Source organism: Thalassophryne amazonica, chromosome 5 (genome assembly GCF_902500255.1).
Source record: "Thalassophryne amazonica chromosome 5, fThaAma1.1, whole genome shotgun sequence".
In the NCBI taxonomy this organism is placed as follows: Eukaryota; Metazoa; Chordata; class Actinopteri; order Batrachoidiformes; family Batrachoididae; genus Thalassophryne; species Thalassophryne amazonica.
The window spans coordinates 3,906,749-3,933,852 of record NC_047107.1 but is presented as its reverse complement, the minus strand read 5'-3'; the positions used below and the strand labels follow the sequence as shown (position 1 = coordinate 3,933,852).

Below are 27,104 nucleotides of genomic sequence, written 5' to 3'. Positions count from 1 at the left end.
CTTGAGGCGATCTCATCATAAATTGGCTCTATATAAATTAATAAATCTGAATTTGAATTTGGATCAGTTCCTTCTTCACCACGGCAGTCCATACACTGTAAAACATCAGACGCCACCCCACTGCATCTATTAGTCTCGTGCTCAAACGTACCCCTACTCGTGAACAAGACCCATAGACATTTAAAACTCCGTCACTTGGGACCCAGAGGGAACAGAGGACCATGGTTTCAGATTTGGAGGTGCTGATTCCAGTGATGGGTGGGGGGGAACTGAAAATGTTTGTCAAGGGCCAAAGGCCCAAAGCCCCTGGTGGGGGGTCTGAGGGTTCTCCCCCAGAAAAATCTGAAATCTCAGTTGCATTCTGGTGCATTTTCAGGTCTATTTACCCACCAAAAAATCTAAATAAATACATTTTTTGTTGAGTCAGGTCAAATGTTCCACCCCAGTCTTGTCACACAAGTTGTATTGTGATGGCTGTCTTTAATCCAAAAAAAAAAAAAAAAAACACACTTTGTGGCTCAGTAAAGGAAATGACAATTCAAAGAAATCAAAAATAATAATTCTCAGTAACAATTCAAATGGAACAATAGAGGTACAACCACATTTCCAATGACGGTGGTCCAAAGGGGTGCTCTATCAAAGGGAGAAAAGCAGGGGGGCCTAAGAGCCTGACAGGGTTCATGTCACTAAGGTTAGCAGTAGTGTTGTACAACCCCAATTCCAATGAAGTTGGGACATTGTGTAAAATGTAAATAAAAACAGAATATAATGATTTTCAAATCCTCTTCAACCTATATTCAATTGAATGCACCACAAAGACAAGATATTTAATGTTCAAACTGATAAACTTTATTGTTTTTGTGCAAATATTTGCTCATTTTGAAATGGATACATGCAACACATTTCAAAAAAGCTGGGACAGTGGTATGTTTACCACCACTCATGCATCCACACCCCAAATTTGCAAAACTTTGCCTTAAAACATTTAAATAGGGCTGTTAATCGATTAATTGAAATTGACTAATTAATCGCAAATTTGGAAAAAATTAATCACTATTAATCTCATTTTAAATCAAGTTATAATAAATACACAAAGTCATTAGTTTCACAAAGGTGGCTTTGTTTATTTGTTTTTCTTTATGTCACACTTAAAAGCTGTGACATGAACTTGAAAACTGGCTTCTTTTGCCAAATGTACAACATCTTCTAACCTCAGATCATCTCTTTCCTCTATCAAACATGTAACTTTAAATAACTGAAATTAAATACTACAGCTTACCTGAAAAGCTTAACAAAAGCGCATTGGTGATACATTCATCTTTTGATTTAGAACATGTGCATTAGTGCAATTTATAACCTTGCAAAACATTTTAGTTTAAGTTTGGAAACCAAGTCTACTCCTCCTTTACATTCAGCCAACTACTCAGACACACCAGTCTCTCAACATTTGTAGACGAGAGAGCAGCTCTCTTTTTCTGAAGAATGTGGCCGGAGAGGGAGAATAGCCTCTCACAGGGCACAGTGGTGGCAGGTGATGTGAGATATTTGCGGGCAAGATGTGCTAGTCTAGGGTATGAATCCTTTCTTTTTGACCACCACTCCAGCGGGCACTGATCCGGGTCACTTTTGGATTCTGATTTGTAGCGGTCCAGTGAAGTTTGAACGGACTCAGCTTCTTCATCTCTGTCTGAATCAGATGATGCAACCAAAAAGATGGACATTCTCCTCTTCTTTAGTGGTGATTCCTCTGTAGTTTCACACCCTGTTGTTTCCGCACCCTGGTGCAGGGAGCTTAAGGAATTCCACACTTCACCTCTCTCAGGTTTAGGCAGGCATTTTAAATCCTTAAACCTGGGATCAAGTGCAGTAGCAATCTTGAGCCAAGTGAGATTGGAGTTCTTTCTTTGAGCCAGGTCTTCAGAAAAAGCTTTTTTTGAATTTTATGATGTTGACAGTATCATCATCTGATGGCTCCATGACTCTGAACAAGTGGCAGAAGGCATGTCAGGGCACAGGATATGTTGTAACATGCCCTGACATGTCCAGCTTGTCCACAATTTCTGGGATAGTCACACGACTGAAAAGCCACGGAAAGCCGTCTGAATCTTCCGAATGGTTGACGAGCTGGGAATGTTACAAGACGGAGGCGCTGTTGCTGCACCATCAGCTTCGTGCCGATGAATATTGCCGCCACTTTTTCATGGCAAAATCTTCTTTCACAGTGGAATGTGCCGAAAAAGTGATGATGTCCACCTCTTCCACAGTTTCTCGGATAATCACACGATGGTCCCACATCACCACAGTGTTCATTTTGGAAATGATCCGGTCGTTTCAGCGTGTTGATGCTGATCGGAGCATGGCGCGCCCTCCAACGTTGTGCAGACGTCTTTAAACTGGCTGTACCACTCCTTAATCTGTGTGATGCCCAGAGGATCGTCACCGAAAGCCATGTGAATAATCCGAATGGTTTCCACCTGACTATTGCCCAGTTTGTGGCAAAATTTGATGCAGTCGCTCTGCTCCAGTCGTTCCGCCATTTCCTTGCAAAGAAAAAACGACGAGCGACTACACCCATCCTCACACAAAGGCTGCTTACAAGCAAATGACGCAACCGACAGGCGTGAAAAAAATCACGCATGCGCATGAAGGTTCAAGGTTGGCTCATGCAAGCACATGTGATTCAAATACAACAGGTTTTGAAAAAAATAAAAAGGTCGGACACTTTTCTAACAGACCTCGTACTTCTGCATAGTGGCGCTGTTTGACTTACTCACTGTTAATGCAAAGGATTGTAGACACCAGTTGTCATCAATAAAGTGAGCCTTGACACCCAAATAGTTATCATTGCTAGAACCCTGCTGGTATTCGGCTAATTTAATATAACATCACAAAAATGTCATTATCAGCATTTACACATGTAGACAAAATTCTTGGTACCCTTCTGTTAAAGAAAGAAAAACCCACAGTGGTCAATGAAATAATTTTAAACTGACAAAAGTAATAATAAATAAAATTTAATTCATTCATTCATCTTCAACTGCTTATCCAGGTTCGGGTCACGGGGGCAACAGTTCCAGCAGGGGACCCCGGACTTCCCTTTCCCGGGCCACACTGACCACCTCTAACTGGTGGATCCCAAGGCGTTCCCAGGCCAGTGTGGAGATGTAATCTCTCCACCTAGTCCTGGGTCTTCCCCGGGGTCTCCTCCCAGACTGATGTGCCCAGGGGGCATCCTTACCAGATGCCTGACCAAATCAGCTGGCTCCTTTCAACATGAAGGAGCAGCAGCTCTAGTCCAAGCTCCCCACGGATGACCAAACTTCCCATCTGTCTCTAAGGGAGACACCAGCCACCCTTCCTATGGAAGCCCATTTCAGCTGCTCCATCTACATCTTTCGGTCATGACCCACCCTCATGACCATAGGTGAGAGTAGGAACTAAGCTTGACCAGCAGATCGAAAGCTTCGCCTTTGGCTCAGCCTTCTTTTCATCACAACAGTATGTTAGAGTGAATGCAACACCGTCCCTGCTGCGCAGATTCTCAATTTCAATTTATTTTCATTTATATAGCGCCAAATCACAACAGAGTTGCCTCAAAGCATTTCACACACATTCTCCAGCCAATCTCACGCTCCACTGTCCCCTCACTCATGAACAAGACCCCAAGGTACTTGAACTCCTTCACTTGGAGCAAGACCTCATTCCCTACCCGGAGTAGGCAATCCATTGGTTTCCTGCTGAGAACCACAGCCTCAGATTTAGAGGTGCTGAAACTCATCCCAGCCGCTTCACACTCGGCTGGGAACTGATCCAGTGAGTGTTGGAGGTCATAGGCCGATGAAACCAACAGGACCACATCATCTGCAAAAAGCAGCGATGAAACCCTCCACCCCCGACTACACCTCAATATCCTGTCCATGAATATCACAAACAGAATTGTGACAAGGCGTAGTACTGGCGGAGGCCAACCCCCACCGGAAATGAGTCCGACTTACTGTCAAGCACCAGAACACAGCTCTCGTTTTGTGAGGTAGAGAGATTGATGGGCTTGAGAAGGAACCCCCTCACTCCATATTCCTGCAGCACCTCCCATAGTATCTCCCAGGGTACCCAATCATACGCCTTCTCCAAGTCCACAAAGCACATGTAGGCACCCTCCAGGATCCTTGTGAGAATAAAGACCTGGTCAGTTGTTCCATGACCAGGATGGAACCCGCATTGTTCCTCTTCAATGCTTTGATCAGAGAGAAACTGGGGAGAGCTGACATTTGCCGTTTGGTATGCTTATGTATTGTGGGTCAAGGATGAATGCCGCGAAATCGGGAAGTTGATAGGACTAATATTTTTGGAGGAATTATGTATACAATGAACAATGGATGTTGATATCACCATTAATCAGTACCTGGTAGCCAGACAAGTTCTGAATAAAGGAAATATCGCAGCGTTGCCAGTTGCAAAACATCAACTAAATGTGCCAAAACTTTCTCATTTTATTTTCCTGCACTTTCAGTTAAAATCATTATAGAAACTTTGCATAATTTATTATCACCCTTGAAAAATGTCAGCTACCTATTTTATAAATACGACCCAATCTAGCACCCGTGGATCCCCACAGGCAAAGTGCTGGAGGCTTTTGAACTGTGGTTCAAGAATCTTATTAAAATCAAGAGCTATCAGAGATTTCTGATGTCCACCAATCCAGATCCGGATCACTTCCAAAATTCAGTGGAGTCTTCCATGTCCTAATATCTATCTGTGGCGCAAATGTGGTGAGAATCCGTGCAGTAGTTTTGATGTAATCCTGCTGACAGTAATCCTTTAAAGCCTATATATAAACTGAAACTTGATGTTGTGGTGTCATCCATTTATAGGGTTCAATTAGCTTTTGTGTCTTGTCTGTCCTCTGTGCATTTGTCTTCCTGCTGCATGTTTGAGTCCTTAGTGTATAATCCTTGAATATGCACCTGTTACTCTTGGAATATGTGAGTATGCGTCTATCTCCTCTTGCCCTGTGCGTGTCTGCCATTCTGAATGTGCGAGAACTTATGCACATGCTGGTCTCTATTCCTGCGAGTCCCAGTGAAAATGTGTGTATATGTGTGAGAGAGAGAGTTGAAGCATGCGTGTGTCTGTTCCTGTGGATGTCTGTGGCTTTCCCCTGGCTGGTATGGATGTGGGCGTGTTCCCCGAGGTTCGTCTCCATGTCACTTTCCCCAGTCTTCTGTTATTGTCTTACATGTCTGTTGTGAGTCAGAGTCTGTGTGTGTGGTTTTATGATTTTCCCCTTCCTACTGTTATGGTTCTAACGTTCCCTTCTGTATTCCACTGGTGTAGTTTGTTTGGATATTAATTGCGCCTCTTCTCCCATTTGGATTTTTGTGTTGATTTGCAGTATTCTGTTATTTTATGTGACTTTGTTATTTATCACCTTCTTGTTCAATTTCTTGAGGTTATTCTCACTGGCTTTTCACAGTGTTGTGCATTACTTCTTGATGTGTTTTGTTAGTATGGCGCCCGCTTGTGTTTTAGTTTGTTATCCATATGTCTGCACTAATTACTCCCCCTGGTCTCATCAGCTGTTTATTTAAGACACACTATTTCATTGTTGATTTGCGGGTCTGTTTGAGTTATGGTTTTTGTCTATCTCTATGAGTATTCAGTTTTGTAAGTACACTTCTTTTTGTCAGTGGTGCCTTGAGTTTTTGAGTATTCTGTTTTAGTAACATACAAATAAATTATTAAAAACTTGTGATAAATACATTGTGATTTACGGATTTTTTTTTTTTTTTTTAAAGATTATGTCTCTCACAGTGGACATGCACCTAAGATGAAAATTTCAGACCCCTCCATGATTTCTAAGTGGGAGAACTTTCAAAATCGCAGGGTGTTCAAATACTTATTTTCCTCACTGTATTAAAAATCCAAAATGCGCCCAAACATTTGCCTTCAACAAAGACGGTGCTGGCTGAATTAGCTCTTCGTCTGCCATGCTAAGCTGCAGCTCACGAATGTTTGAAGCACGCAGGACCCTCCCCTCACGGGGACGCTGTAGTACAGAAGCTGTTGCCTGAAACAGTACACACAGCGAGTAAGCAAGAAAATGTTTAAAAAATGCTTTTTAAAAATCGATTCTTGAACATTTTGGATCGATTCAGAATCTTAATAAATAAGAATCGTGATTTGGACGTGAATCGATTTTTTCCGGCACCCCTAATATACGAGGTCTATTAGAAAAGTATCCGACCTAATTATTTTTTTCAAAAACCATATGGTTTTGATTCATATGTTTTTACATTAGCCAAGCTTGAACCTTCGTGCGCATGCGTGAGTTTTTCCATGCCTGTCGGTTGCGTCATTCGCCTGTGAGCACGCCTTGTGGGAGGAGTGGTCCAGCCCCCTCGTCGGATTTTCATTGTCAGGAAATGGCAGAATGATTTGGGCTTTTTTTCCTCAGAATTTTTTCAGAAACTGTTAGAGACAAGCAGCTGGAAACCATTCGAAGAATTTATCTGGCTTTCAGTGAAAATTTTACGGGCTTCACAGAGAATAAGGACTGTTACTACAGCTTTAAGGACGCCCCACAATGGCGCACGGCGCGCCACGCTCCGAGCCACCATCGAGAGGCAGAAAACACCACATCATTTCTAAACGGATGGCTGTGTGGAGCTGGGACCGTCATGAGCAATTTCTCTGGTTATCACAAGAGCTGGACATCAGCCATTTTCCGGCAGATTTCACTTTTAACAAGAGATTTTGTCATGGAAAGCCGCGCGGAGGCTTCGCGCGTCACGACCAATTCGCTGATCGAGGGAGACAAAGGAACACTTCCGTTTCGGAGTGCCAGGGGACAAGTTGGGACATGCCTATCTCGGCTTTCAATGCTTACCAGCCCAGTGAGTATAAGAGAAATTGTGGAGAGCTGGGCATGTGGTGTAAAAAACAGTGAAATACACCACTACCTCAATTTTGATTCATTGATATCTACATTTACTGTTACCTACCTTTTGTGCATACTTTTGTTATAACTGCAAAACAAAGTCTGCATGAAGGACTTCAAATGTGTTTGTCTTTTAACCAAGTAGTTTGGGGAGTCCACCTCTTATAGTTTTGCTGGACAAACTTTAGCCCATTAACTATTATATTTATAAGACATCAGCATTACAAAAACAAATGTTGGGCAATTGTTTTGATTAAAATGATTGGCATTTGGCTTATGTCTATAACAGGTTAAACCCAGGCATCGCCGGGTACCACAGTTAGTGTATATAGTAAGTCCCTTCGGCTGCTCCCTTGTTAGCACTCGGGGTCGCCACAGCAAATCCAAGGTGGATCTGCATGTTGAATTGGCACAGGTTTTACGCCGGATGCCCTTCCTGACGCAACTCCACATTACATGGAGAAATGTGGCGGGGTGGGATTTGAACCCGGAGCCTTCGGAACTGAAACCAAGCGCATTAACCACTTGGCCACCACCTAGCTAGGGGTCTCCCACAAAGCAACAATTTTCCCCAAACAAGCAATGTAGTAATCCAGTAATTCCAGTAATGTTCTCCTCTTTTTGACCAATCAACCACCACTTTTTGTGATTAGAAGCCATCACATGTACCTGTAAAAGAAAATAATGGCACAAGTCTTCTCCTGTTAGGGTGACGTTGTCTTGCCAGCGGAGGGAGAAGAAAATGTGACCTCTAAATCTTATCTGATTGAGTTCAAATTTGGTCTGCACCTATAAAACCCCAAGTGGAACAAAAACAACATGTGGCCGGAAGTCTCTCACAACTTTTATTTTTTCACTATAAACATGAACAGCCCCATATATGTGTGTGTGTGTGTGTGTGTGTGTGTGTGTGTGTGTGTGTGTGTGTGTGTGTGTGTGTGTGTGTGTGTGTGTGTGTGTGTGTGCTCCCGAATTGTTATGGATGGGATGATTTTGAGTTTGTGGATCTTGTGTTTTTTTATTTTATTTTTGGAAAGTCGTGTGATCCACACAGGTGTATATAATTACACCTCTCTGCAGCTTCTCTCCCCCTGCCATCCCCTCATTACCCCATCCCCGTAGAGACGGTGCCTGCTCCCAGACTACCAATAACCAGCAAAAATCTATTTAAGCATAAAAATTCAAAAAGAAAAAATAATATAGCACCTTCAACTGCACCACAGACTAAAACAGTTAAATGTGGTCTATTAAACATTAGGTCTCTCTCTTCTAAGTCCCTGTTGGTAAATGATATAATAATTGATCAACATATTGATTTATTCTGCCTAACAGAAACCTGGTTACAGCAGGATGAATATGTTAGTTTAAATGAGTCAACACCCCCGAGTCACACTAACTGTCAGAATGCTCGTAGCACGGGCCGGGGCGGAGGATTAGCAGCAATCTTCCATTCCAGCTTATTAATTAATCAAAAACCCAGACAGAGCTTTAATTCATTTGAAAGCTTGTCTCTTAGTCTTGTCCATCCAAATTGGAAGTCCCAAAAAAACAGTTTTATTTGTTATTATCTATCGTCCACCTGGTCGTTACTGTGAGTTTCTCTGTGAATTTTCAGACCTTTTGTCTGACTTAGTGCTTAGCTCAGATAAGATAATTATAGTGGGCGATTTTAACATCCACACAGATGCTGAGAATGACAGCCTCAACACTGCATTTAATCTATCATTAGACTCTATTGGCTTTGCTCAAAAAGTAAATGAGTCCACCCACCACTTTAATCATATCTTAGATCTTGTTCTGACTTATGGTATGGAAATAGAAGACTTAACAGTATTCCCTGAAAACTCCCTTCTGTCTGATCATTTCTTAATAACATTTACATTTACTCTGATGGACTACCCAGCAGTAGGGAATAAGTTTCATTACACTAGAAGTCTTTCAGAAAGCGCTGTAACTAGGTTTAAGGATATGATTCCTTCTTTATGTTCTCTAATGCCATATAACAACACAGTGCAGAGTAGCTACCTAAACTCTGTAAGGGAGATAGAGTATCTCGTCAATAGTTTTACATCCTCATTGAAGACAACTTTGGATGCTGTAGCTCCTCTGAAAAAGAGAGCTTTAAATCAGAAGTGTCTGACTCCGTGGTATAACTCACAAACTCGTAGCTTAAAGCAGATAACCCGTAAGTTGGAGAGGAAATGGCATCTCACTAATTTAGAAGATCGTCACTTAGCCTGGAAAAAGAGTCTGTTGCTCTATAAAAAAGCCCTCCGTAAAGCTAGGACATCTTTCTGCTCATCACTAATTGAAGAAAATAAGAACAACCCCAGGTTTCTTTTCAGCACTGTAGCCAGGCTGACAAAGAGTCAGAGCTCTATTGAGCTGAGTATTCCATTAACTTTAACTAGTAATGACTTCATGACTTTCTTTGCTAACAAAATTTTAACTATTAGAGAAAAAATTACTCATAACCATCCCAAAGACGTATCGTTATCTTTGGCTGCTTTCAGTGATGCCGGTATTTGGTTAGACTCTTTCTCTCCGATTGTTCTGTCTGAGTTATTTTCATTAGTTACTTCATCCAAACCATCAACATGTTTATTAGACCCCATTCCTACCAGGCTGCTCAAGGAAGCCCTACCATTATTTAATGCTTCGATCTTAAATATGATCAATCTATCTTTGTTAGTTGGCTATGTACCACAGGCTTTTAAGGTGGCAGTAATTAAACCATTACTTAAAAAGCCATCACTTGACCCAGCTATCTTAGCTAATTATAGGCCAATCTCCAACCTTCCTTTTCTCTCAAAAATTCTTGAAAGGGTAGTTGTAAAACAGCTAACTGATCATCTGCAGAGGAATGGTCTATTTGAAGAGTTTCAGTCAGGTTTTAGAATTCATCATAGTACAGAAACAGCATTAGTGAAGGTTACAAATGATCTTCTTATGGCCTCGGACAGTGGACTCATCTCTGTGCTTGTTCTGTTAGACCTCAGTGCTGCTTTTGATACTGTTGACCATAAAATTTTATTACAGAGATTAGAGCATGCCATAGGTATTAAAGGCACTGCGCTGCGGTGGTTTGAATCATATTTGTCTAATAGATTACAATTTGTTCATGTAAATAGGGAATCTTCTTCACAGACTAAAGTTAATTATGGAGTTCCACAAGGTTCTGTGCTAGGACCAATTTTATTCACTTTATATATGCTTCCCTTAGGCAGTATTATTAGACGGTATTGCTTAAATTTTCATTGTTACGCAGATGATACCCAGCTTTATCTATCCATGAAGCCAGAGGACACACACCAATTAGCTAAACTGCAGGATTGTCTTACAGACATAAAGACATGGATGACCTCTAATTTCCTGCTTTTAAACTCAGATAAAACTGAAGTTATTGTACTTGGCCCCACAAATCTTAGAAACATGGTGTCTAACCAGATCCTTACTCTGGATGGCATTACCCTGACCTCTAGTAATACTGTGAGAAATCTTGGAGTCATTTTTGATCAGGATATGTCATTCAAAGCGCATATTAAACAAATATGTAGGACTGCTTTTTTGCATTTACGCAATATCTCTAAAATCAGAAAGGTCTTGTCTCATCAGGTCCCATCTTATCTTAGGGACCTCGTAGTACCATATCACCCTAATAGAGCGCTTCGCTCTCAGACTGCAGGCTTACTTGTAGTTCCTAGGGTTTGTAAGAGTAGAATGGGAGGCAGAGCCTTCAGCTTTCAGGCTCCTCTCCTGTGGAACCAGCTCCCAATTCAGATCAGGGAGACAGACACCCTCTCTACTTTTAAGATTAGGCTTAAAACTTTCCTTTTTGCTAAAGCTTATAGTTAGGGCTGGATCAGGTGACCCTGAACCATCCCTTAGTTATGCTGCTATAGACGTAGACTGCTGGGGGGTTCCCATGATGCACTGTTTCTTTCTCTTTTTGCTCTGTATGCACCACTCTGCATTTAATCATTAGTGATCGATCTCTGCTCCCCTCCACAGCATGTCTTTTTCCTGGTTCTCTCCCTCAGCCCCAACCAGTCCCAGCAGAAGACTGCCCCTCCCTGAGCCTGGTTCTGCTGGAGGTTTCTTCCTGTTAAAAGGGAGTTTTTCCTTCCCACTGTAGCCAAGTGCTTGCTCACAGGGGGTCGTTTTGACCGTTGGGGTTTTACATAATTATTGTATGGCCTTGCCTTACAATATAAAGCGCCTTGGGGCAACTGTTTGTTGTGATTTGGCGCTATATAAAAAAATTGATTGATTGATTGATTGAATTAAAGCAGCCAGCTCTTTGCAGTGGCTTTTTTTTTTTTGGTCAAAGAGAAACCTTTGGCTTGTTGTTTTTCCTCCATCATTTTTTCAACCTTGCACTGGGTGCACACGCAGAACTGCTGCATTTAAAGTAGACCTGCATTGAAATCAATGTGGTCAGATCTTAGAAAGAAATAGCTGATATTTGGGGCAACTGTTTGTTGTGATTTGGCGCTATAATGACAAATTTGCAGCTAAAATTTGGCCCTCCGTGAAAACTGTTTGTACATCCGGGACATTGCAGTGACGTGAGGGAGAAGACGGAGCGCTAGCGCCTTCAGTCCGATCCCGCATTGAAATTGATTTTATCTGTTAGTAATGTTACTGTTATACACATCCTGGTTTCAACATCCAAAAGTAAGCTGCAATGAATGTGAGATACAGCTCTGCATGCTCAGATCAGCGGCGACATCGACAGCGGCAACATCAACAGCGGGCGACGTTCTTCCCCAACGCCTTGCTCTCACTGCCTCCGATGCTCTTACCGAGTCTGCGGGCTCAGTAAGCACCGCAGCTGGCTACTCACACCGCCCCCGTGTCTGTTGTGCAGCCGGCACCAAGCTGTCTACTGAATGGAGGTGTGGCCAACTTGGCAACAAGTCCAGAGACTACGCTCACTGTTTTGATGCGGAGCGGCCGGTGCCACCTGACTTCTTGCGGAAAAATCCGCAGCACCGCACAGTCTCAGTAATCGCAGCCTTAGAGCTCCGTGGCTGCTGAGAGAGGTTTATATCTTTTTAATCAATCAATCAATCAACTTTTCTCTTGTATAGCGCCAAATCACAACAAACAGTTGCCCCAAGGCGCTCCACATTGCAAGGCAAGGCCATACAACAACCATGAAACACAGTCTACGTCTAAAGCAACATAACCAAGGGATGGTCCAGGGTCACCCGATCCAGCCCTAACTATAAGCCTTAGCGAAAAGGAAAGTTTTAAGCCTAATCTTAAAAGTAGAGAGGGTATCTGTCTCCCTGATCTGAATTGGGAGCTGGTTCCACAGGAGAGGAGCCTGAAAGCTGAAGGCTCTGCCTCCCATTCTACTCTTACAAACCCTAGGAACTACAAGTAACCCAGCAGTCTGAGAGCGAAGCGCTCTAATGGGGTAATATGGTACTACGAGGTCCCTAAGATAAGATGGGACCTGATTATTCAAAACCTTATAAGTAAGAAGAAGAATTTTAAATTCTATTCTAGCATTAACAGGAAGCCAATGAAGGGAGGCCAACACGGGTGAGATATGCTCTCTCCTGCTAGTCCCCGTCAGTACTCTAGCTGCAGCATTCTGAACCAACTGAAGGCTTTTTAGGGAACTTTTAGGACAACCTGATAATAATGAATTACAATAGTCCAGCCTAGAGGAAATAAATGCATGAATTAGTTTTTCAGCATCACTCTGAGACAAGACCTTTCTGATTTTAGAGATATTGCGTAAATGCAAAAAGGCAGTCCTACATATTTGTTTAATATGCGCTTTGAATGACATATCCTGATAAAAAATAACTCCAAGATTTCTCACAGTATTACTAGAGATCAGGGAAATGCCATCCAGAGTAACGATCTGGTTAGACACCATGCTTCTAAGATTTGTGGGGCCAAGTACAATAACTTCAGTTTTATCTGAGTTTAAAAGCAGGAAATTAGAGGTCATCCATGTCTTTATGTCTGTAAGACAATCCTGCAGTTTAGCTAATTGGTGCGTATCCTCTGGCTTCATGGATAGATAAAGCTGGGTATCATCTGCGTAACAATGAAAATTTAAGCAATACCGTCTAATAATACTGCCCAAGGGAAGCATGTATAAAGTGAATAAAATTGGTCCTAGCACAGAACCTTGTGGAACTCCATAATTAACTTTAGTCTGTGAAGAAGATTCCCCATTTACATGAACAAACTGTAATCTATTAGACAAATATGATTCAAACCACCGCAGCGCAATGCCTTTAATACCTATGACATGCTCTAATCTCTGTAATAAAATTTTCTGGTCAACAGTATCAAAAGCAGCACTGAGGTCCAACAGAACAAGCACAGAGATAAGTCCACTGTCCGAAGCCATAAGAAGATCATTTGTAACCTTCACTAATGCTGTTTCTGTACTATGATGAATTCTAAAACCTGACTGAAACTCTTCAAATAGACCATTCCTCTGCAGGTGATCAGTTAGCTGTTTTACAACTACCCTCTCAAGAATCTTTGAGAGAAAAGGAAGGTTTAATGACTTTTAATGACTAAAGTTTTAATGACAAGTCATTAAAACTTGGAATCCAAGTTTTAATGACTTGGATTCTTTGCGGATCCCACATCTGTACCTCGCAACGGTAACACCGGAGGCTAAAGACTGTAGATTTTCAATGCGACACCATTCAATCAAATGGGCGTATGAAAAAGTACCCAAAAATAATTTTCAAGCAAAAATAAAAGAAATGTGTACTCACCAAACGTACCGCAAGACAATATGAAGTTTTGAAAAAAGTTGATCCTCCCGTATAAGACAATAAAAAGGTGCTTTTGTAAGAGATGCAAACTGATGTAAACCCACAAATTACAGTTGTCGTGCGCAATGCATGCTGGGATAGGGTCTTCTCTTTGATGTCTCGGCAACGTCCCGGATGTGCTGACAGTTTTGCGGAGGGTTAAATTTTAGCTGTAAATTTGTAATTTTTAAACAAAGATTTCTCTGTTGAATGACAGATCTGGGCTTGCAGATTTACTTTACTACATCCAGAAAGATCTTATGTGTAAATATACGTCATTTTTTGTCCAAAGATCTGACTGCATTTATTTCAATGCAGGTCTACTTTAATGACTCTGTAACACAGGTGAACTACAGCCTTACGCACAGATGCGCACACGGGCCAGACTGTGTAGGAGTGTCTTTTTGGACTGTGTTTAAAAAGTTCCTCAGCTTCAGAGTACATCCAGCTGCTGCACTCAGCCCACAGAGACGGGACCAGACATTAGAAAGAGCTCAGACAGACATCAAGATCTGCGGCAGCAGGCTGATAACGGCATCCCCTCAGGTGACCACCGATAAAATAATTGCACACCTCCAAAAACATAAAAGCCTTCACGGTCGTCGTCACCAAGATTTCATTTCATTTCATTCGAGCGCCTTGGGGCAACTGTTTGTTGTGATTTGGCGCTATACAAGAAAAAAGTTGATTGATTGATTGATTGATTTCTCACAATATCACTTTCGATCAACAAGAGTTGCCAAGTAATCTGAAGTCATCTTCCCGTACGTTTTCTCACAGCATTTGCTTGGACTCTGGAGTGTTTTTTGTTGTTGTTGTTGTTTTTTGCCTACCAGTACGTGCGCATGCGCGGGAAAGTCGGAAGCAAACAACAACAGCCATCCCTTCTATGGGGGGGGGCTTTAGCCCAGCAGGCCATTGTGTCTATGACGCCCCTGGCCACACAGACTTCATTACTCTGCAGGTCTCAAACAGTTTTGCAGTAAAACGTCAGATTGAAAGCTGAGTGTTTCAGAGTGCTGCTGTATTTTTGAGTCTAATTGTTGGACAGTAATGACATGCGGCTCGGTGGGGTCTATTTACTGCAGCGGAAGCAAACCGCGCGCCGTGTGCGCACGTTTAACGCGCATTAAAAGTTTATTTTGGTCCGTTATTGTCATACTGAAGCAAAAAACTAAAATCAGTTGTTTTTGTTTGTTTTTCAGTCTTTCAACGAACAGTGTTATGTTGTAAAGAAGCTGGTGTGAGTGTCAATATTTGTGCACCGTCAGACCTTTAGAAAGCACTCGTCTGCGTCACAGATTGAGGTTTATCGACTCGATTTCGATCAAAAAGTAAAACGAACGAACAAACTCACCATGGCGAAGCCAGAAAGGAGCGCTGAAGTGCGGCTGGTGGCTTTTAGCTTGGCTCGGCTCAAGTAGAGTTTTCTCCAGGACAGAGCCTGTAAAGAGTGTTCGTTCAAACTCATCCCAGCTCCAAAATATCCTCTGAACGGAACCAAAGTCCACAAACACCGAACCGAGACTTCCACGGAGCAGAAAAGCCCAACAAACCTTTACCATAACATACCCACAATGCACTGCTGCTTTCTGCTGTCACTCAAGTCCTCATAAAAAAGCTCCGCCCCTTCTGTCAAACGCAAAATTCTATAAATAAAAAATAAACAATCATCTCTCTCTCACACACACACACACACACACACACACACACACACACACACACACACACACACACACACACACACACACACACACACACACACACAGCGTCCTTCCCTTGGCCTAGACAAAAAACAAAACAAAAACTGAGGGTTTGGGTTCTTCCTGCACTCTAAAACATTGGATGTTGAACTAAAACATCTAAAATTTGTAAGAGCTCTTTATGTTAAAAAGAAGAAGCAAGTGGACATAACTAAACGTACTGCAATGTTTTAGAGTGTGTGACCTAAAATAACACACAGCTGATGGTTTGCGTCCTTCATGTGACCTAAAACAAAACACTGAAGCTGATGGTTTGCGTCCTTCATGTGACCTAAAACAAAACACTGAAGCTGATGGTTTGCGTCCTTCATGTGACCTAAAACAAAACACAGAAGCTGATGGTTTGCGTCCTTCATGTGACCTAAAACAAAACACTGAAGCTGATGGTTTGCGTCCTTCATGTGACCTAAAACAAAACACTGAAGCTGATGGTTTGCGTCCTTCATGTGACCTAAAACAAAACACTGAAGCTGATGGTTTGCGTCCTTCATGTGACCTAAAACAAAACACTGAAGCTGATGGTTTGCGTCCTTCATGTGACCTAAAACAAAACACTGAAGCTGATGGTTTGCGTCCTTCATGTGACCTAAAACAAAACACAGAAGCTGATGGTTTGCGTCCTTCATGTGACCTAAAACAAAACACTGAAGCTGATGGTTTGCGTCCTTCATGTGACCTAAAACAAAACACAGAAGCTGATGGTTTGCGTCCTTCATGTGACCTAAAACAAAACACTGAAGCTGATGGTTTGCGTCCTTCATGTGACCTAAAACAAAACACTGAAGCTGATGGTTTGCGTCCTTCATGTGACCTAAAACAAAACACTGAAGCTGATGGTTTGCGTCCTTCATGTGACCTAAAACAAAACACAGAAGCTGATGGTTTGCGTCCTTCATGTGACCTAAAACAAAACACTGAAGCTGATGGTTTGCGTCCTTCATGTGACCTAAAACAAAACACAGAAGCTGATGGTTTGCGTCCTTCATGTGACCTAAAACAAAACACTGAAGCTGATGGTTTGCGTCCTTCATGTGACCTAAAACAAAACACTGAAGCTGATGGTTTCCGTCCTTCATGTGACCTAAAACAAAACACAGAAGCTGATGGTTTCCGTCCTTCATGTGACCTAAAACAAAACACAGAAGCTGATGGTTTGCGTCCTTCATGTGACCTAAAACAAAACACAGAAGCTGATGGTTTGCGTCCTTCATGTGACCTAAAATAACACACAGCTGATGGTTTGCGTCCTTCATGTGACCTAAAACAAAACACAGAAGCTGATGGTTTGCGTCCTTCATGTGACCTAAAACAAAACACTGAAGCTGATGGTTTGCGTCCTTCATGTGACCTAAAACAAAACACTGAAGCTGATGGTTTCCGTCCTTCATGTGACCTAAAACAAAACACAGAAGCTGATGGTTTGCGTCCTTCATGTGACCTAAAACAAAACACAGAAGCTGATGGTTTGCGTCCTTCATGTGACCTAAAACAAAACACAGAAGCTGATGGTTTGCGTCCTTTATGTGACCTAAAACAAAACACAGAAGCTGATGGTTTGCGTCCTTCATGTGACCTAAAACAAAACACAGAAGCTGATGGTTTGCGTCCTTCATGTGACCTAAAACAAAACACAGAAGCTGATGGTTTGCGTCCTTCATGTGACCTAAAACAAAACACAGAAGCTGATGGTTTGCGTCCTTCCTGTGGCCTAAAACAAAACACTGAAGCTGAGGGTTTGCATCCTTCCTTTGACCTAAAACAAAACACTGAAGCTGAGGGTTTGCGTCCTTCATGTGACCTAAAACAAAACACAGAACCTGATGGTTTGTGTCCTTCCTGTGACCTAAAACAAAACACTGAAGCTGATGGTTTGCGTCCTTCCTGTGACCTAAAACAAAACACAGAAGCTGATGGTTTGCGTCCTTCCTGTGACCTAAAACAAAACACTGAAGCTGATGGTTTGCATCCTTCCTGTGACCTTAAACAAAACACTGAAACTGATGGTTTGCGTCCTTCCTGTCACCTGAAACAAAACACTGAAGCTGAGGGTTTGCGTCCTTCCTGTGACCTAAAACAAAACACTGAAGCTGATGGTTTGCGTCCTTCATGTGACCTAAAACAAAACACAGAAGCTGATGGTTTGCGTCCTTCATGTGACCTAAAACAAAACACAGAAGCTGATGGTTTGCGTCCTTCATGTGACCTAAAACAAAACACAGAAGCTGATGGTTTGCGTCCTTCATGTGACCTAAAACAAAACACAGAAGCTGATGGTTTGCGTCCTTCATGTGACCTAAAACAAAACACAGAAGCTGATGGTTTGCGTCCTTCATGTGACCTAAAACAAAACACTGAAGTTGATTGTCCTTCTGTAACCTAAAACAAAACACAGAAGCTGAGGGTTTGCGTCCTTCCTGTGACGTAAAACAAAACACAGAAGCTGAGTGTTTGCGTCCTTCTGTGACCTAAAACAAAACACAGACGCTGAGGGTTTGCGCCCTTCCCATGACCTAAAACAAAACAGAAGCTGAGGGTTTGCATCCTTCCTGTGACCTAAAACAAAACACAGAAGCTGAGGGTTTCCATCCTTCCTGTGACCTAAAATAAGACACAGAAGCTGAGGGTCTGTGTCCTTCCCGTGACCTAAAACAAAACACAGAAGCTGAGGATTTGTGTCCTTCCCGTGACCTAAAACAAAACACAGAATCTGATGGTTTGCGTCCTTCCTGTGACCAAAAACAAAATACTGAAGCTGATTGTCCTTCCTGTGACCTAAGACAAAACACTGAAGCTGATGGTTTGTGTGCTTCCTGTGGCCTAAAACAAAACACAGAAGCTGAGGGTTTGCGCCCTTCCCGTGACCTAAAACAAAACACAGAAGCTGAGGATTTGTGTCCTTCCTGTGACCTAAAAGAAAACACAGAAGCTGAGGGTTTGTGTCCTTCCTGTGACCTAAAACAAAACACTGAAGCTGATTGTTTGCGCCCTTCCCGTGACCTAAAACAAAACACAGAAGCTGAGGATTTGTGTCCTTCCTGTGACCTAAAATAAGACACAGAAGCTGAGGGTCTGTGTCCTTCCCGTGACCTAAAACAAAACACAGAAGCTGAGGATTTGTGTCCTTCCAGTGACCTAAAACAAAACACAGAAGCTGAGGATTTGTGTCCTTCCAGTGACCTAAAACAAAACACAGAATCTGAGGATTTGTGTCCTTCCAGTGACCTAAAACAAAACACAGAAGCTGAGGGTCTGTGTCCTTCCCGTGACCTAAAACAAAACACAGAAGCTGAGGATTTGTGTCCTTCCAGTGACCTAAAACAAAACACAGAAGCTGAGGATTTGTGTCCTTCCAGTGACCTAAAACAAAACACAGAAGCTGAGGATCTGTGTCCTTCCAGTGACCTAAAACAAAACACAGAAGCTGAGGATTTGTGTCCTTCCAGTGACCTAAAACAAAACACAGAAGCTGAGGGTCTGTGTCCTTCCCGTGACCTAAAACAAAACACAGAAGCTGAGGATTTGTGTCCTTCCAGTGACCTAAAACAAAACACAGAAGCTGAGGATTTGCGTCCTTCCCGTGACCTAAAACAAAACACAGAAGCTGAGGATTTGTGTCCTTCCAGTGACCTAAAACAAAACACAGAATCTGATGGTTTGCGTCCTTCCTGTGACCTAAAACAAAATACTGAAGCTGATTGTCCTTCCTGTGACCTAAGACAAAACACTGAAGCTGATGGTTTGTGTGCTTCCTGTGGCCTAAAACAAAACACTGAAGCTGACGGTTTGCGCACTTCCTGTGACCTAAAACAAAACACTGAAGCTGAGGGTTTGCATCCTTCCTATGACCTAAGACAAAACACTATAGCTGATGGGTTGCATCCTTCCTGTGGCCTAAAACAAAACACTGAAGCTGATGGTTTGCATCTTTCCTGTGACCTAAAAGAAAACACTGAAACTGATGGTTTGCATCCTTCCAGTGGCCTAAGACAAAACACTGAAGCTGATGGTTTGCGTCCTTCCTGTGGCCTAAGACAAAACACTGAAGCTGAGCATCTGTGTCCCTCCTGTGACCTAAAACAAAATATTGAAGCTGATTGTCCTTCTGTAACCTAAAATAAAACACTGAAGCTGATGGTTTGCGTCCTTTCTGTGGCCTAAAACAAAACACTGAAGCTGATTGTCCTTCCTGTGGCCAAAAACAAAACACTGAAGCTGATGGGTTGCATCCTTCCTGTGGCCTAAAACAAAACACTGAAGCTGATGGTTTGCGTCTTTCCTGTGACCTAAAACAAAACACTGAAACTGATGGTTTGCATCCTTCCAGTGGCCTAAGACAAAACACTGAAGCTGATGGGTTGCATCCTTCCTGTTGCCTAAAACAAAATACTGAAGCTGATTGTCCTTACTGTAGCCTAAAACACAACACTGAAGCTGATGGTTTGCATCCTTCCTGTGGCCTAAAACAAAACACTGAAACTGGTGGTTTGCATCCATCCTGTGGCCTAAAACAAAACACTGAAGCTGACGGTTTGCATCCATCCTGTGGCCTAAAACAAAACACTGAAGCTGATGGTTTGCATCCTTCCTGTGGTCTAAGACAAAACACTGAAGCTGAGCATCTGTGTCCTTCCTGTGACCTAAAATAAAATACTGAAGTTGATTGTCCTTCTGTAACCTAAAACAAAACACAGAAGCTGAGGGTTTGCGTCCTTCCTGTGACGTAAAACAAAACACAGAAGATGAGTGTTTGTGTCCTTCTGTGACCTAAAACAAAACACAGAAGCTGAGGGTTTGCGCCCTTCCTGTAACCTAAAACAAAACGCTGAAGCTGATGGTTTGCGTCCTTCCTGTGGCCTAAGACAAAACACTGAAGCTGATTGTCCTTCCTGTGGCCTAAAACAAAACACTGAAGCTGATGGTTTGCGTCCTTCCTGTGGCCTAAAACAAAACACTGAAGCTGATGGTTTGCGTATTTCCTGTGACCTAAGACAAAACACTGAAGCTCATGGTTTGTGTGCTTCCTGTGGCCTAAAACAAAACACTGAAGCTGAGGGTTTGCGTCCTTCATGTGACCTAAAACAAAACACTGAAGCTGACGGTTTGCATCCATCCTGTGGCCTAAAACAAAACACTGAAGCTGATGGTTTGCATCCTTCCTGTGGTCTAAAACAAATCACTGAAGCTGATGGTTTGCGTCCTTCCTGTGGCCTAAGACAAAACACTGAAGCTGAGCATCTGTGTCCTTCCTGTGACCTAAAACAAAATACTGAAGCTGATTGTCCTTCTGTAACCTAAAACAAAACACAGAAGCTGAGGGTTTGCGTCCTTCCTGTGACGTAAAACAAAACACAGAAGCTGAGTGTTTGCGTCCTTCTGTGACCTAAAACAAAACAGAAGCTGAGAGTTTGCGCCCTTCCTGTAACCTAAAACAAAATGCTGAAGCTGATGGTTTGCGTCCTTCCTGTGGCCTAAGACAAAACACTGAAGCTGATTGTCCTTCCTGTGGCCTAAAACAAAACACTGAAGCTGATGGTTTGCATCCTTCCTGTGGCCTAAAACAAAACACTGAAGCTGATGGTTTGTGTCTTTCCTGTAGCCTAAGACAAAACACTGAAGCTGATGGTTTGCATCCTTCCTTTTGCCTAAAACAAAACACTGAAGCTGATGGTTTGCGTCCTTCCTGTGGCCTATAACAAAATATTGAAACTGATTGTCCTTCTGTAGCCTAAAACAAAACACAGAAGCTGATGGTTTGTGTCCTTCCTGTGGCCTAAGACAAAACACTGAAGCTGAGGGTTTATGTCCTTCCTGTGACCTAAAACAAAATACTGAAGCTGATGGTTTGCGTCCTTCCTGTGGCCTAAAACAAAACACTGCAGCTGAGGGTTTGTGTCCTTCATGTGACCTAAAACAAAACACTGAAGCTGATGGTTTGCATCCTTCATGTGACCTAAAACAAAACACTGAAGCTGATGGTTTGCGTCCTTCATGTGACCTAAAACAAAACACTGAAGCTGATGGTTTGCGTCCTTCATGTGACCTAAAACAAAACACTGAAGCTGATGGTTTGCGTCCTTCATGTGACCTAAACAAAACACTGAAGCTGATGGTTTCCGTCCTTCATGTGACCTAAAACAAAACACAGAAGCTGATGGTTTGCGTCCTTCATGTGACCTAAACAAACACAGAAGCTGATGGTTTGCGTCCTTCATGTGACCTAAAATAACACACAGCTGATGGTTTGCGTCCTTCATGTGACCTAAAACAAAACACAGAAGCTGATGGTTTGCGTCCTTCATGTGACCTAAAACAAAACACTGAAGCTGATGGGTTTGCGTCCTTCATGTGACCTAAAACAAAACCACTGAAGCTGATGGTTTCCGTCCTTCATGTGACCTAAAACAAAACACAGAAGCTGATGGTTTGCGTCCTTCATGTGACCTAAAACAAAACACAGAAGCTGATGGTTTGCGTCCTTCATGTGACCTAAAACAAAACACAGAAGCTGATGGTTTGCGTCCTTCATGTGACCTAAAACAAAACACAGAAGCTGATGGTTTGCATCCTTCATGTGACCTAAAACAAAACACAGAAGCTGATGGTTTGCGTCCTTCATGTGACCTAAAACAAAACACAGAAGCTGATGGTTTGCGTCCTTCATGTGACCTAAAACAAAACACAGAAGCTGATGGTTTGCGTCCTTCATGTGACCTAAAACAAAACACAGAAGCTGATGGTTTGCGTCCTTCATGTGACCTAAAACAAAACACAGAAGCTGATGGTTTGCGTCCTTCCTGTGGCCTAAAACAAAACACTGAAGCTGAGGGTTTGCGTCCTTCCTTTGACCTAAAACAAAACACTGAAGCTGAGGGTTTGCGTCCTTCATGTGACCTAAAACAAAACACAGAAGCTGATGGTTTGCGTCCTTCCTGTGACCTAAAACAAAACACTGAAGCTGATGGTTTGCGTCCTTCCTGTGACCTAAAACAAAACACAGAAGCTGATGGTTTGCGTCCTTCCTGTGACCTAAAACAAAACACTGAAGCTGATGGTTTGCATCCTTCCTGTGACCTTAAACAAAACACTGAAACTGATGGTTTGCGTCCTTCCTGTCACCTGAAACAAAACACTGAAGCTGAGGGTTTGCGTCCTTCCTGTGACCTAAAACAAAACACTGAAGCTGATGGTTTGCGTCCTTCATGTGACCTAAAACAAAACACAGAAGCTGATGGTTTGCGTCCTTCATGTGACCTAAAACAAAACACAGAAGCTGATGGTTTGCGTCCTTCATGTGACCTAAAACAAAACACAGAAGCTGATGGTTTGCGTCCTTCATGTGACCTAAAACAAAAACACTGAAGCTGATGGTTTGCGTCCTTCATGTGACCTAAAACAAAACACAGAAGCTGATGGTTTGCGTCCTTCATGTGACCTAAAACAAAACACAGAAGCTGATGGTTTGCGTCCTTCCTGTGACCTAAAACAAAATACTGAAGCTGATTGTCCTTCCTGTGACCTAAGACAAAACACTGAAGCTGATGGTTTGTGTGCTTCCTGTGGCCTAAAACAAAACACTGAAGCTGACGGTTTGCGCACTTCCTGTGACCTAAAACAAAACACTGAAGCTGAGGGTTTGCATCCTTCCTATGACCTAAGACAAAACACTGAAGCTGATGGGTTGCATCCTTCCTGTGGCCTAAAACAAAACACTGAAGCTGATGGTTTGCGTCCTTCATGTGACCTAAAACAAAACACAGAAGCTGATGGTTTGCGTCCTTCCTGTGGCCTAAAACAAAACACTGAAGCTGAGGGTTTGCGTCCTTCCTTTGACCTAAAACAAAACACTGAAGCTGAGGGTTTGCGTCCTTCATGTGACCTAAAACAAAACACAGAAGCTGATGGTTTGCGTCCTTCATGTGACCTAAAACAAAACACAGAAGCTGATGGTTTGCGTCCTTCCTGTGGCCTAAAACAAAACACTGAAGCTGAGGGTTTGCGTCCTTCCTTTGACCTAAAACAAAACACTGAAGCTGAGGGTTTGCGTCCTTCATGTGACCTAAAACAAAACACAGAAGCTGATGGTTTGCGTCCTTCCTGTGACCTAAAACAAAACACTGAAGCTGATGGTTTGCGTCCTTCCTGTGACCTAAAACAAAACACAGAAGCTGATGGTTTGCGTCCTTCCTGTGACCTAAAACAAAACACTGAAGCTGATGGTTTGCATCCTTCCTGTGACCTTAAACAAAACACTGAAACTGATGGTTTGCGTCCTTCCTGTCACCTGAAACAAAACACTGAAGCTGAGGGTTTGCGTCCTTCCTGTGACCTAAAACAAAACACTGAAGCTGATGGTTTGCGTCCTTCATGTGACCTAAAACAAAACACAGAAGCTGATGGTTTGCGTCCTTCATGTGACCTAAACAAAACACAGAAGCTGATGGTTTGCGTCCTTCATGTGACCTAAAACAAAACACAGAAGCTGATGGTTTGCGTCCTTCATGTGACCTAAAACAAAACACTGAAGCTGATGGTTTGCGTCCTTCATGTGACCTAAAACAAAACACAGAAGCTGATGGTTTGCGTCCTTCATGTGTCCTAAAACAAAACACAGAAGCTGATGGTTTGCGTCCTTCCTGTGACCTAAAACAAAATACTGAAGCTGATTGTCCTTCCTGTGACCTAAGACAAAACACTGAAGCTGATGGTTTGTGTGCTTCCTGTGGCCTAAAACAAAACACTGAAGCTGACGGTTTGCGCACTTCCTGTGACCTAAAACAAAACACTGAAGCTGAGGGTTTGCATCCTTCCTATGACCTAAGACAAAACACTGAAGCTGATGGGTTGCATCCTTCCTGTGGCCTAAAACAAAACACTGAAGCTGAGGGTTTGCGTCCTTCCTGTGACCTAAAACAAAACACTGAAGCTGACGGTTTGCATCCTTCCTGTGGCCTAAGACAACACACTGAAGCTGATGGTTTGCATCCTTCCTGTGGTTTAAAACAAATCACTGAAGCTGATGGTTTGTGTCCTTCCTGTGACCTAAAACAAAATACTGAAGTTGATTGTCCTTCTGTAACCTACAACAAAACACAGAAGCTGAGGGTTTGCGTCCTTCCTGTGACGTAAAACAAAACACAGAAGCTGAGTGTTTGCGTCCTTCTGTGACCTAAAACAAAACACAGACGCTGAGGGTTTGCGCCCTTCCCGTGACCTAAAACAAAACAGAAGCTGAGGGTTTGCATCCTTCCTGTGACCTAAAACAAAACACAGAAGCTGAGGGTTTCCATCCTTCCTGTGACCTAAAATAAGACACAGAAGCTGAGGGTCTGTGTCCTTCCCGTGACCTAAAACAAAAAATAGAAGCTGAGGATTTGTGTACTTCCCGTGACCTAAAACAAAACACAGAATCTGATGGTTTGCGTCCTTCCCGTGACCTAAAACAAAATACTGAAGATGATTGTCCTTTTGTGACCTAAACCAAAATACTGAAGCTGATTGTCCTTCTGTGACCTAAAACAAAACACAGAAGCTGAGGGTTTGCGCCCTTCCCGTGAGCTAAAACAAAACACAGAAGCTGAGGATTTGTGTCCTTCCTGTGACCTAAAAGAAAACACAGAAGCTGAGGGTTTGTGTCCTTCCTGTGACCTAAAACAAAACACTGAAGCTGATGGTTTCCGTCCTTCCCGTGACCTAAAACAAAATACTGAAGCTGATTGTCCTTCTGTGACTTACAACAAAATACTGAAGCTGATTGTCCTTCTGTGACCTAAAACAAAACACAAAAGCTGAGGGTTTGTGCCCTTCCCATGACCTAAAACAAAACACAGAAGCTGATGGTTTGCGTCCTTCCTGTGACCTAAAACAAAACACAGAAGCTGATGGTTTGCGTCCTTCCTGTGACCTAAAACAAAACACAGAAGCTGAGGGTTAGCATCAGCCAAGCGAGTATTGTCACGGACCTGTACTCCTGAACTGGAAACTCTCACCATCCACTGCCGACCATTCTACATGCCCCGTGAATTGTCCTCTATCATAATTACCATGGCCTACCTTCCTCCTGAAGTCAGCGCACAATCAGCCATGACACAGCTGACCGAGATCATCACAAGACACCAGGCAGATCACCCGTTTGCTACTCCTATTGTCACCGGTGACTTCAATCATACTAGTTAAAAGAAATTTATGCCAAATTTCTTTCAACACGTCACTGTGCCCACAAGGGAGGAACGAATTCTGGACCACTTGTACACGACAATGAAAGGCGCCTATAAGTCATACCGTCGTGCTCCACTCGGGGACTCTGATCACAATATGATCCATTTAGTTCCAGTATACCAGTCAAAACTGAAACGTGAAAAACCAGTCAAGCGGATCGTCCGGCAGTGGAGCTCGGAGGCGGATGCTTTGAATGTACTGACTGGGACATTTTCCTTGAGTCATCGGCTTCACTAGATGAATGCACCAAAGTGGTAACAGACTATGTGACCTTTTGTGAAGACCTGTGCATCCCGACCAAAACCGTTGTTTCCTACCCGAACCAGAAGCCTAGGTTTGACTCATCCCTCCGTGCCAAGGTCAAGGCCAAGGCTGCTGCTCATGAGACCGGTGACAAGACCCTATTCAAACAATCCAAGAAGGACTTGTCCCGCGCTATTAGAAGCGCTAAGCGGGTATACAAAGATAAGTTACAGGAAAAACTTGATACAAATAACTCGCGTGAACTTTGGCAAGGTGTTCAGAAAATAGCAGACTACAAGTTCAAATCGGCCGCTAGGGTACCTGATGATCCAGAATTGCCTGATCAGTTGAATACTTTTTACAGTCGGTTTGATAAACCAGAAAATGGGAGTGGTATTTTTAGTGAGACACAGTGCCTAGAAGCGCCCTTCATTGTATCAATGAGAGACACCCAGCGGGCTTTTAGTAAACTAAATGTACGTAAAGCATCCGGGCCTGATAATATCAGCCCGCGACTTCTCAGGATGTGTGCTAATCAGCTATCTGGTATCTTTACTGAAATTTACAATTGGTCTCTGCGCACTCTCCATATTCCGATTGTTTTTAAAAAGTCATGTATTATTCCTGTGCCAAAGAAACCTGTAATTACTTCACTGAGTGACTTCCGCCCGGTTGCGCTCACTCTGTGGGCATGAAGGTGATGGAGTCACATGTTTTGAGGTTTCTCAGAACATTGAACACCACCGCCTCTACTGGTGGTTGGCTCTCACTGCGGTATTGTATCACTTCCTGTTCCGGAGCACAGCGGTGTTTTTCTGTATCTGTTAGCTGTTTAATCTGCGCAGTTAGATTGATCTAGTTATCTAGATTACGATTTGTTTCACAGTGTAATCTTCACGTGCCTTAACTAAAGCACTCCCTCTGCTGAATCACCTCTAAATTATTTACACATTATTCACTTTGCGTGTTTTTAGGAATCTGCTAGCTTAGCGCAGCTACTAGCTCTTAGCCGGTTTAGCATGGCGGCTTCTCCTGTCTCTCCCGCACTTTTCTGCTCTGGGTGTGAAATGTTTAGTTATTCCTCGGCCTCCTTTAGCAGTAATGGTACTTGTAATAAGTGTAGCTTATTCGTAGCTTTGGAGGCCAGGC

General features: G+C 42.8%; 1 protein-coding gene across 1 annotated transcript in view; it reads right to left on the bottom strand.

Annotated features, from left to right (window-relative positions):
* The window catches only part of LOC117510049 (calcium release-activated calcium channel protein 1-like), a 29,714-nt gene extending 14,247 nt beyond the window's left edge, over nucleotides 1–15,467 (bottom strand). Inside the window, exon 1 of the mRNA XM_034169665.1 lies at nucleotides 15,092–15,467. Within this exon, the coding sequence (XP_034025556.1) occupies nucleotides 15,092–15,205 (114 nt within the window). The 5' untranslated portion in view covers nucleotides 15,206–15,467. The remainder of the gene's footprint in view (nucleotides 1–15,091) is intronic.
* Nucleotides 15,468–27,104: the final 11,637 nt, after the last annotated feature.